Source organism: Loxodonta africana, chromosome 15 (genome assembly GCF_030014295.1).
Source record: "Loxodonta africana isolate mLoxAfr1 chromosome 15, mLoxAfr1.hap2, whole genome shotgun sequence".
NCBI classification, from domain to species: domain Eukaryota; kingdom Metazoa; phylum Chordata; class Mammalia; order Proboscidea; family Elephantidae; genus Loxodonta; species Loxodonta africana.
In genome coordinates this window covers 71,188,668-71,201,346 of record NC_087356.1, presented here as the reverse complement: position 1 = coordinate 71,201,346, position 12,679 = coordinate 71,188,668, and the positions used below count along the sequence as shown (strand labels likewise).

The window sequence follows — 12,679 nt, the reverse complement described above, 5'->3', positions numbered from 1 at the left end:
AACATGGAGGAACCTGGAAGGCATTATGCTGAGTGAAATTAGTTGCAAAAGGACAAACACTGTATAAGATCACTATTATAAGAACTTGAGAAATCATTTAAACTGAGAAGAAAACCTTCTTTTGTGGTTATAACCAAATTTTAATTATTTTTATTCAAATAATTAAATTTATTCATTATTTTGACTGATTGAACAAAATCAATTGTTCCTTGTGCAGGAGGCTGCACAATGTAACTGGGTGTAATCATAAATAAAAATAGGATATGGAGTGAATTTTTTTGTCTGTAAACAACAGGGTTTTGAATTAACCTAATTAGTGTTTCTTCCTTTTTTATTTTAGACATTTTTAGGTCATCAGGTGAACTGCCCATCTCACTGATTGTACGAGCACCCAAAAGCAGTAGCAGACAGGTAAGAAACGGTTTCATGAAAAGTAGGACAGTTCCTTCCCTGACAGGGAGGACAATCCCCTGGTTAAGCATAACTTTAAATCCAATGGAAGAGAGTAAAAGTGTAGGAATGTACAGTAGTGGATGGGTATGGGTGGCTTATCAGCTCTTCTTTCTTCACATTTTAGTTCATCTGTCTTCTTTCCTCTCTGGCCTCCCTCTAAGAGAGAAGTTGCTCATTGATCATAGAGTCTTGCTTTACAAGTAAGCAGAGTTATTTTCCCTTAAAATCAGTGAATATAAGTGATGTTTTCTCCTCTCCTGCTTCCCATGTCCTTGGTACAGCAAACTGACACATGCTAATCACACTAACTACAGTGCAATCTTGAGAGTCTAGACTTATATTTACCAAACCAAAAAACCAAACCTGTTGCCAATGAGTTAATTCTGACTCACACCAATCTGAAAGGACAGAGTAGACTTGCCCCATAGAGTTTCCAAGGAGCACCTGGTGAATTAGAACTGCTGACCTTTTGGTTAGCAGCTATAGGTCTTAACTGCTATGCTACCACAGTTTCCAGAATTTTATTTAAGATATTGAAATGATAAAAGTACCAAAGCTTATACAACTTAAGATGTATAATCATGAGCATCATCTTCTCCTATTTGTGACTTAAAATAAAGATTATATAATATATTCAACTTAGATTTTAATAACATTTCAATTCAGCTAACTTTTATTCAAAAAACACAGTTATTTACCTGCTGAGGGCATTGAAGGGGAAAAGTGCTTCAGCATTTAACCTTGACCTAGAGGAGCTTATAACATGGTAAGAACAGAAAGGGCAAAAAGGAGGGATCAAAAGAAGTTATGGAGGCAAAATAATTGGAAGAAAGAGAAGGGAAGGGAAAAAGGTATGGGAAGATATTAGGGAAGAATGGATGAGAAAGTCTTAGTGTTGGAAACGAACAAATGGATCAATTTGATTATATCCCCAGACAGTATTTGAGTCCCCTGAGGAATGTCCCAGACATGGAGGTGCTTAGTCTTTACTTCGATCCCTATTGCTGAAGAGCTCACAACTTCATGAGATGGTTAGTTATTTTTTGGATGGCTCTGATTGTTGAAATAGTCTTCATTAATTTGAGAAAAATTCTGTCCAACTTTCATTAAAACCAGTTGTGTCCTGTGGCAATAACCACTACAACTTCTACAGCTAACACTCATCCCGTATGTTTACTCATCATCCTCCAATATCTGTGGTCAACCTCTATCCCCTTATTTTTCTTTTTAAAACAATGCATAACCTGAGACTCCATTACATATTTGTCTTCTTGTATATTCTTTCTTTGTGACTAAAACTTAAATCTAGTGAAGGCAAGGACTTAATATTTTTTGCTCATCTCTTTATCACCAGGCTGAGGAATACTGCCAAGCATATACCAGGCATTCAAAAATATTTTAAGTGCATACTTCATCACATACCTCCGATAGAGAGCTTTATACTTAAGAGCAGACTGAGCTGGGGGTTATGTCTGATGCCTGGAGTGATGTTCCAGCACACTGAACCACCAGCAAGATTGGATAGTATCTGTGTTTTGTAAAAGGGTTAGATACCTACATCAAAGGGTAACAGTGGATATATACGAACTTACAGGGTATACAAAACTGGGAATCATATAGTCATTAGATAAGAGCTATGGAATTCAGGGAGAAATGAAATATCACTGGCATCATTAAAATGATCATTTTAGTAAAAATCAAGGAATGAATTCAACTCCCCATATAGGAGCCACACTGTACTAGACTTTGTGCTAGATAAAACCAAAAAAACAAACCCATTGCCAAAAAGTCAATTCTGACTCATAGCAACCTAAATAATGTCTTTTAAAGATGATGTGGGACTTCAGGATAGCTATCAATGATCTTACAGAGTATGTATAAACTGTTGATAAGAGAAATCTCTTGCTAACTCTTCTTTTCTCACCCTAACCTTCATCTTAAGCTTCTCTCACACATGCGTGTGCACGCGCACACACACAGCTATGCTTTCTTCTACTGCTAGTGAGTTACACCCAGCAGGCTGAGTTCAAAGAAGAGCTTTTCTTGGCAGAATAGAAGCAAGACTTTGTACATTTTCATATCTCTATGTATATGACAGTTTGCAATCCCTGCTTCACTGATACAGCTCAGTAGGACTTGTGAGGCACCACAAACTTCCTTCTTTTCAGTTATTTCCTAAATTGTTTCTGTGCACTAGAACGGGAATCTCCAGCTAGAAACTTCATTTACTTGTTTGATTTTGTAAGTGGATCAGTACTTTTTGACCCTTATCTCTGATTTTTAAAAATTCTCAGAATGTAACTGGGAACAATTTCCTTTCCCTGATCTCTTCTGCGTTTTTACTGCTAAATCAACACCAGCTCTACAGAAACACACACACACCATAATCCACCTACAAGTTAGTTTTCACTGTAAGTAGTACACCTCTCACAGCTCCATTTCAATATTCTGAAAGCTTTGGGGCTGAAAACAGTTCCTGCACTCAAAAAGTTGAAAGACATGCAGGAATTTTGATCCAATTAACATCAGCCCTTCTCAAACACAACCCTTAACACAATCCCTAGTTTTCAGTGCACTTTTAAAATTAACATATTAAATATGTTCTTCTTTATTTATCCTTCCTGTCCTGTAAAATTCTGTTTCTCTAGCACATAGAATACTTTTAAGATTATATTGATTCTCAGAAGTTCTTATTAATCAATTACCTCCAAAAATGTCTCAATCATTCTCACATAAAAATATGTATTTCATAACCAGAAAAGAATTCCCCTGGAAGAGAAAGAAAATCACGCAGAGCTCAGGACAACTTTTCTTCTGGCTCATTTTCTTTTGTTCTCTATGAGAATCCCCATTGTGAGGATGAGTCCCTACCCCCAACCACCTTCCTCAGTGCGCTGTTCACATCCTTGTTCCTCAGGCTGTAGATCAAGGGATTCAGCATGGGAATCACAGCAGTATAAAACACTGAGGATACTTTCTCCTGTTCCATAGTATTGCTAGAAGGAGGCTTGAAATACATGAATGTTATAGACCCAAAAAAGATCCCCACAGCCATAAGATGGGAGCTGTAAGTGCCAAAGGCTTTGGTCCGGCCCTCAGTGGAGTGAATACAAAGAATACTGGAAAGAATGAAAGCATAAGAGATGAGAACAGCCAAGGTAGGTGCTAAGGTATTAACACCTCCGATAATAAACAGCAGAATCTCATTAATGTGGGTGCTGGAACAAGAGAGAGTCAACAGAGGGATAATATCACAAAAATAATGACTGACAGTATGAGACCCACAGAAGGACAACATTGACATGTGGGTGGTATGGACTGTGGCCTCAAACAAACCCAGCGAATATACCACAACTATCATTATGGAACAGACTCTATGGGACATGATGGTATTGTAAAGCAGTGGGCTACAGATAGCAACATAGCGGTCATATGCCATGGCTGTCAGAAGGTAGCCTTCTGCAATTACAAAAATAAGGAAGAAATAAAGCTGAGCCATGCACTCCAGAAAGGAGATGACATTCTTTTCTGACACAAAGTTCACTAGCATCTTAGGGGTAATGACAGAGGAGTAACAGAAATCAATAAATGACAAATGACTGAGAAAATAATACATTGCAGAGTGAAGCTGAGTGGTGATAGAAATTAAAATGATCATGCCCAGGTTCCCCACCACTGAGACCACATATATTCCAAGGAACAGGAGGAAAAGTGGCAGTTGGAGCTCTGGGTTATTTGTTAACCCCTCAAGGATAAACTCAGTTACTGAGGAATGGTTTGAAGTGGTCATTCCCTGAAAAAAGGTTATCTGTAGGGAGGAAGAAGAGAAAAGAGGGACATTAGAGTTATTTTCTGATTTCTCAGAGTGGAATGACTCACCCTCTCTCAGCTGGTTCCATCCTTGTTAGCCTCACCTGTTCCATGACTCTACGCCTTCCACAAAGATCCTGAACATAACCCAGTGCCTTGCTTCTATCCAATACTGCTGAATGCCCCTCTTTAGGTCAGAGCCTTTTCCTTTTGTTTCCAACCTTAAGCCATTAACCATTGCACTTTGGAAGAAAGCACAAATTTTCCAGAGCTAATTATTTTTACATTGATAGAATAGAAAAGAAGATTGTTTACCCAACTGTTATGGGCATATAGCAATAGAATCCTTATGTTTGAGTTCATGTTTCAGTTCTCCAAGACCAGCAACTTTCTCTGTTGCAATATCACTTCTAATCTAACTCTGATGATATAATAGTATTCCATTTCGATTTCTCAACTCATCTATATAAAAAAAAAAAAAAAATTTTTTTTTTTTTTTTAATATAAGTCAGTATAATTAGCACTTTTTAAAAGCGGACACAGGAACTTAGAAGTCTATAAAGAGAATGTGTGAGTGTATAAATAATGTGTAAATGTCCCTAATTAATGTCCTCTAGGTACTAAAGGCTATTCTTAGACTATAATTTGGATCTTCTGCATCCCAGAAACAGCAAAGAAATAGGGTCAGCTTTCAGGTGCCATCAACAAATCAGTATTCCCCCTTCAGCCTCTCCCCTCTGTCCTTCATTACAGGCCAAAATCTTACGGACCTTTCTCTCTCAAAGTCCTTAGATCAGGAGTGGGAGATTTCTCATTCGCCAACTTAATTTTTCCTAAAGTCAGGCAAAAATTTGGGCAAGCGTTTACTACTTTAGGCTAAAACATTATATATTACTTAAGAAATTAAATTTGGTAATTTTATTGGGTTTTGTTGAATAATACAAAATGTTTCTTTGATTTATGGTATATTTAATAGAGAAAATATTCAAATCTGAGTTTCTAACCTTGGCTTGGATAGTTTTAAGTTTTATTTTTCCAAAATGTTTAAAAATATAAATGGAGTAAAAATATGATACATAAAATGATACATAGCTTCTTTTAATTTTCATTCAATATGTGATCATTTTTCACGATCACAACAAAAAGTCATGAAAATTTATAGTAATATCTTTTCTTCTATATAGCTTCCACAACATCTTAAGGATGCTTAATACGTGTATTAATTTAAAGGCTGAATTAGATAGGGTGTTATTGTCTGTAAGAACGCATAAAAGAGAGCCGTGTTTCTGGATTCATGGAGATAGTATTCTAAAGAGAAAAGGAGTCGGAGTTTCCAGGATGCAACTCTCAGTAACCCCTTTATAAATGGCTATGTGATTGGACCACGTCCAGGCCGATGCTTTGAACTTTTCCAATGAGTTATAGGAATAAGACCGAGACCTGACGTTTTTGTTACTCATACAGAAGTCAATAATCCTTAAAATTCAGCAGGATGAAAGGCTGAAGGAAATAAAGGCATGTGGAAAAAGGGATGTAGAGGTGGTATATTCTTGGTTGAGATACACTTAGTGGATGCCACGGCTTTTTGATAGGCTTATACATAAACTATATGTTATGCAATGGGTTTTATACATAAACTGACTGTAAATTTCTTTTTTATAATCCCAAATAATCTGAAATTCATTACCACAGGGAAGGGTTGTCCGGAGCTCAGAACCATAATAGTTCCATCTCTCTGTGACTGTAGAGATATTCCTGCTAACTTTGGGGCTAAATTTGCTGATCTGTCAGAGTAAACAAAATCCATTAGATTATGCTTTAAGAGAGCCCAAAAGATTGAGAAGAGCAACAAATATGCAGTAATTACTCCTCTTATCTGGAGACATTTACTTAGTAAATTAAAATTTCAGTGTTAAAAAAACCTGATATAAGTAAAACATCTTTAAGAAGGCAATATAAATGACACAATGTCCAAATATTAAAGTTTATTTACTTATTCTACACTGGTCTACTTTTAAAGACATATCATTTTTTTAAATTAAGAAATAATTGTAAGACAGCTGGAAGAGATCAGAACAAAAGTTGCAAGTTTCAAAGAGGAAGGAAGACATGAGAAAGCTGTTAAAGAAAGCTCATATTAAAGAGGAAGAAAACAGGCCTCCAAAAACCTATAAAATGCAGTTAAAAAAAAATCCTTGAATTACATAGTTACCTAGGACTCTGAAACATTTGAACATACAAAAGCACACGTACGTATTCAAAACATCTCATGCACATAAAAGCTATTGCCCTGAATCATCAAAAGATTATTTTCAGCATCTTCAAAGCAACAAAACCGGGAAGTATGAAATGCAAAGCGAGAATAATAAGGTATTTACATATGTGAAATTTCACTGAAAATGAAATGGTGTTATACTAAATGAAAGTGAAACAGTACTTATACTAAAACTGGAACAATACAGAGAAGATTAGCATGGCCCCCACGCAAGGATGACAAGCAAATTTGTGAAGGCTTCCGTAATTTTTGGAACACTGGTGGCACAGTGGTTAAGAGTTTGGCTAATCAGAAGATTGGCAGTTTGAATCTGCCAGCCACTTCTTGGAAACCTTATGGGGCAGTTCTACTCTGTCCTGTAGGGTTGCTGTGAGTTGGCATCAACTCAAAGCAATGGGTTTGATTTTTGGGTATCTGCATAGATGGCACCAAAAAAAAAAATTATTTTTTTATTTGCATAGGTGGTACGTTACTCAGTGGGGAGAGAAAAAGACATTGTTTTGTTCATCTCCCCATTTTACTCTTTTGTGGCTGATGACCTACAATGCTAGTGCTTTTAAGGCTTTATAATGCAGCCAGCATGTAGGGCAGAAAAGTCTCAGGTCTGATCTTCAGAAAGAATAAATGGATATTTAAGGAAAGTAGCTGCCTGCTTACACCATCAACTAAACAAAGATATGAGAACACTGCCCATCAGAACCTTCATTGAGATGTCCATGAAGAATCCAGTATTTAAATGGAAAAAAAAATGATATGTGCCTAATTAGGACAAAAATTAATATTCTATAATTTTCCTACTTTATTTAATAAAGATACTCAAATCTAAGACACTTCTTCCTCTTGTTAACCCTGCTTTTTAAGCATAGTACTGTCTGTATCAAGTATTGATCTGTTATTTTCTTTCATAGAAAGATGGCATTTAATAAAATTTACCTAATCAGTCATAGGCTCTATAATATACAGCTATATTTATTGGTGATATCCTGCTGTTTCTTACATTTCTATGATGTAATTTTATTCAAGAGGCAAGAATAATATTTGTTAAACTTAAGAACCTCAAACATCATTGGGAATAGTGCTGTTCCTTTGAACTCTGATAAGGCTGGTGTTTTGCCAGGAAAATTAAATTCATAAAGTTCAACCTTCTTGCTAGAGAATGAGGTTAAACTTACTACAGCAGCTAACTAAAAGGATGGCAATTCAAATCCACCAGGCACTCCTTGGAAACTCTATGGGGCAGTTCCACCCTGTCCTGTAGGGTTGCCATGAATTGGAATCAACTCGATGGCAACTGGTTTTGGGTTTTTTGTTTTTTTTTCAAGAGGAGGTATTTTTGTGTTTGTGGCATTACATAAAGCAACTGTCATAAAACATCTGTATGCATTTTATCAGAACCAAATATTTCCTAACTTCAAATTTTTTCCCCTATGATTGTATTATGACATAGACGGAGGGGCATCATATTCAGAGGCAGAAGACATGAGTTAAAACCTTGACTCCGCTATGTAGTGTAAAGCCTGTGTGGTTACAACGAATCATTCATTCACTCTGAGTCTATTTCTTTATCCATAAAAAGACTAATTATGCTGATTAAAACATCCTTATGAAGCTTTGCAAACTCTAATCCACAATGCAACTATCAGTTATTATTTTTATTATGTTTTACATTTCTAACATACTTTCTGAGTTTACTTTGTGTGATTTACTCCAAAGCTCCCCAGAGCAGCAGGCATCATTACCCAAGAGGCATGAATGAGAAAGTCGATTAGCATGTGCATCACTATCAGGATAAAGGTATTCTTTGTTCCAGGCTCTCATAAAGTAGAGCATTCTGTTTCAACTGGAAAATGAAAAAGCTTGAAAAATAATCATTTAAGAAACATAAAAATCAAGAGATTTCTGGATTTCCCATGTTCACTTGGGAAGAATTGTCAAGAGCATGTTATAGACTATAAATTAAGGCATTGTGGTTTAAATTTAAGAGAGTGGGTAGCCTTTTAGCAGCTGCCGCATTGGCAATTATGCTATGTTCCTGCCCTGACAGAAAAAACTTTTGCTGTGACCTGGTCAGACAAACACTGGGAGCAATACGTGGGTGAGGTCATTAAATACCGTTAACATAACCAAGCTGACTGACCTGTCTACCTCTAAAATATTCTTGATGATTTATTGAACTTTAAACACAAAAAACAAAAACAAAAACAAAAATTGTTTTTGTGTTTAACAATAATGATGGGCCCAGTCACAAATTAAGTTTGAAAATGTAGTACTGCACTTGCCAATAGTGACTTTGATTAGATGCTATTTAAGAATCAAAAAACATCTACAAAAAAAATAAGTCTTCCAGGTAAGCAGATGTAACAGATTTCAGGTCAAGTGGGAATTAAATGTTGGGCTCTGGGGCACTTGTTTGGCTTAATGGTGGTTCTGATAATACTAAAGCTGAGATCAAGAGAACAGAAACTCAAATGAAGGAAATTGCCATCCAATACATGTACAGACAGAATGCAAGTAAATATGGAAATGTAAAATACTCACAGTTACCTCCTACAGGCAAAGTTTTTTAGAGCAGTTGCCAGGTATTGCAACATTTCCTTCAGCAGCCGTTTAAAAAACACATAAATACAATCTTGACGTCTTCCTCTAATGAAGAAGGTAAATTTTGCTTTTCCAGCATAGCAAAGTGATAAGAGATTGCTCTCTGGAGCCAGTCTATCAAGGTTCAAATCCTGCTGCTTACTAGTTGTGTAACCATAAGCAATGTAACTTATGAATTTTCTTCATCTTTAAAATATATCTCATAGGATTTTTAAGCATAAAATATTGTTAATTGTGGTTAAAAACTGGTACATATTGAGTGCCATATAAGTTTTTGGTGTTATTGCTTTAATATCTTGAACGATGAAATATTAATTAAAGCATTTACATACAGCTAACCCCAAACATCACTTAGAGCTTCTTCTATGACTTACTGTGAAGGTGGTGTCAACTTACCTTAAGACTAAAGCTGGTATCTTAGCTTTATTTTCAAATTTTGAAAGGGAGCTTAGATATATACAACAACTAATTCCCGAAGGACTCCAAGTCTCTCAAGATCTGGCCCCATGTGCATTACATAATTATGAAAAAGCATATTAGACCTTTACACTATCTCATAAAGATCTCATCACCAAACGGATTGGTCCCTGTGAGAAAAAATAAAGTATAAAGTATACCTCTTCCTTACGTAACACATTGGAATTTACAAACTGTTATGCCAGACAATATTCTTTTGAATCCTCTGGACCACCATGTGAAACCAACACAGAAAAATAAAGCTAAGGGAGTTTAAATTACTTCCCACGCAATAATTGGCAGAACCATGATTTAAAGTTATCTGGTTCCAAGTCATTTTGAACCTATCCAGAAATTAACTCCTCATTAATTTTGTGGAACTGATGCATAAATTAGCAGTCCTCGTTATTCTTCAGAAAGAGTCCACTAGAAAATACCATTCTTCAGGAAGAGTCTGCTAGAAAATACTATTACCCTTCCCCAGCTGTAGGGAACATTTTCATTTAGTTTCCATAATAAAGCTTTAATACAGGTTATAACTGAGGCATTACAAAAAAGGCACTAATTAAAGGAAGCTATATCCATTTTTTTTTTTTTTATATCCATTGCCAAATGGGAAGGATAGAGACAGAGAAGGTAGAATAAACTTAGGGCTACCAAATTTCCTGTATCTAAAACTAATGAAATTATTTAAAAAACTAAATTAAAATAGTAAAATTAATAGTACACATATCAATTCACCACTAGTCTGTTTGTCATACTGTGGGAGGTTGACCATTGTTATGATGCTGGAAGCTATACAACTAGTATTTGAAATACCAGCAGGGTCACTTATGGTGGACAGGTCTCAGTCAAGCTTCCAGACTAAGACAGACTGTGAAGAAGGACCTGGCAATCTACTTCTGAAAAAAAAAATGGCCAGTGAAAACCTTGTGGATAGCAGCAGGACATTGTAAGATACAGTGCCAGAAGATGAATCCCTCAGGTTAGAAGGCACTCAAAACACGACTGTGGAAAGAATCCCTCCTCAAAGCAGTTGTTGTTAGGTTCCGTTGTTTTTGAAAACTTTAAAGAGGTCTTCTGCTGCAAAAGACCTCAAGGTAGGGTCGACCTTAATGACGTGGATGAAGTAAATCTTTCAGAACCATCATTTGCTGATGTTGCATAACTCAAAATAAGAAGAAACAGCTACAAACATCCATCAATAATTGGAACGTGGGCTGTACAAAGTATGAATCAAGGAAAATTGGAAGTTGTCAAAAATGAAAGAGAACACTTCAGGATCAATATCCTAGGCATTGGTGAGCTGAAATGGACTGATAGTGCCATTTATAATCAGACAATCCTGTAGTCTATTATGCAAGGGATGGCAAATTAAAGAGGAATGGGGTCAGTTTCATGGTCAAAAAGAACATTTCAAGATATATTCTGAAGTATAATGTAGTCAGAGATAGTATGATATTCATGTGTCCAAAAGGAAGACCAGTTAATATGATTGTTATTCAAATTTATGTACCAACAGTAATGCCAAAAATAAATTGAAGATTTTTTGCCATCTTCTGCAGTTTTAAATTGATCAAATGTAATCAAGATGCACTGATAATTACTCGTGATTAGAATGAGAAAGTTGGAAACTAACAAGGATCAGTAGTTGGAAAACGTGGCATTGGTGATAGAAACAATGCAGGAGGTCACATGATAGAATTTTGTAAGAATAACAACTTATTCATCCCAAATACATTTTTTTTCAACAAAATAATCAGCATCTATATATATGGACTTCTCCAAATGGAATATACAAGAACCAAATTGACTACATCTGTGGAAAGAGACAATGGAGAAGCTCAATATCATCAGTCAGAACAAGACCAGGGGCTGACTGTGAAACAGACCATCCCCTGCTCATATGCAAGTTCAAGTGGAAGCTGAGGAAAATTAAAACAAGTTCATGAGAGCCAAAGTATGGCCTTATATTCCACCTGAATTTAGAGACCATCTCAAGAATACATTTAGTGCATTGAACGATAATGACTGAAGACTAGACGAGTTGTGGGATGACATGAAGGACATCATACAAGAAGAAAGCTAAAGGTTACTAAAAGGAAAGAAAGAAGGAAAAGACCAAAATGTATGTCAGAAGAGACTCTGAAGCTGTTCTTGATTGCAGAGTAGCTAAAGTAACAATAGAAATGATGAAGTAAAAGAGCTGAAAAGATTTCAAAGGGCAGCTCCAGAAGACAAAGTAGTATTATAATGAAATGTTCCTGGAGATAGAAAATGAAAAGGGATGAACATGCCTGGAATTTCTCAAGCTGAAACAAATGAAGGAAAAATTCAAACCTTGAGTTGCAATATTGAAGGATTTTACTGGTATAAATTGATCAAATGAAGGTGGAAAGAATACACAAAGTTGCTGTACCAAAAAGGACTGGTTAACATTCGGCCATTTCAGGATGTAGCACATGATCAAGAACAAATATTACTGAGGGAAGATGTCTAAGATGCACTGAAGGTATTGGCGAAAACCAAGGCTCCAGGAATTGAAGAAATGCCAATTGAGGTACTTCAACAAAAGAATGAAACACTGGAAGTGCTCACTTGTCTCTGCCAACAAACTTGGAAGACAGATACCTGGCCAAGCGACTGGAAGAGATCCATATACATGCCCATCCGAAAGAAAGGTGATCCTGCAGAGTGTGGAAATTAACCAACAATATCATTAGTATCATATGCAAGTAAAATTATGTAGAAGACAATTAAAAATAGTTACAGCAGTACATCAGCGGAGAACTGCCAGATATTCAAGGCAGATTCAGAAGAGGACATGGAGTGGGGGATATCATTGCTTCTATCAGATTTTTTTATCAGATGGATGTTAGTTGAAAGCAGAGAATACCAGAAAGAAGTTTACCTGTGTTTTATTGACTGTGCAAAGGCATTCGGCAACTTGGATCAAATTACAGATAGCATTGCAAAGAATGAGAATTCTAGAACACTTATTTATGCTCATGTGGAACCTGTACATAGACCAAGAGGGAGTTGTTCAAATAGAGCAAGGGGATGCTGTATGGTTTAAAATCAGGAAAG

The 12,679-nt window shown here is 36.1% G+C and overlaps 1 protein-coding gene and 1 non-coding gene across 2 annotated transcripts; one reads left to right on the top strand and one right to left on the bottom strand.

Annotated features, from left to right (window-relative positions):
- Positions 1-2,031: 2,031 nt before the first annotated feature.
- On the bottom strand, positions 2,032-4,824 carry LOC100677212 (olfactory receptor 8D2-like). The gene has a single exon (XM_064268363.1). The coding sequence runs from the start codon at positions 4,241-4,243 to the stop codon at positions 3,290-3,292; it is 954 nt and encodes a 317-aa protein (XP_064124433.1). The 5' UTR covers positions 4,244-4,824; the 3' UTR covers positions 2,032-3,289.
- Positions 4,825-6,686: 1,862 nt separating this feature from the next.
- LOC111752850 (U6 spliceosomal RNA) lies at positions 6,687-6,788 on the top strand. Its single transcript, XR_002787744.1, has one exon. It is a non-coding gene; the product is annotated as a U6 spliceosomal RNA (small nuclear RNA).
- The last annotated feature ends 5,891 nt before the right edge of the window (positions 6,789-12,679 follow it).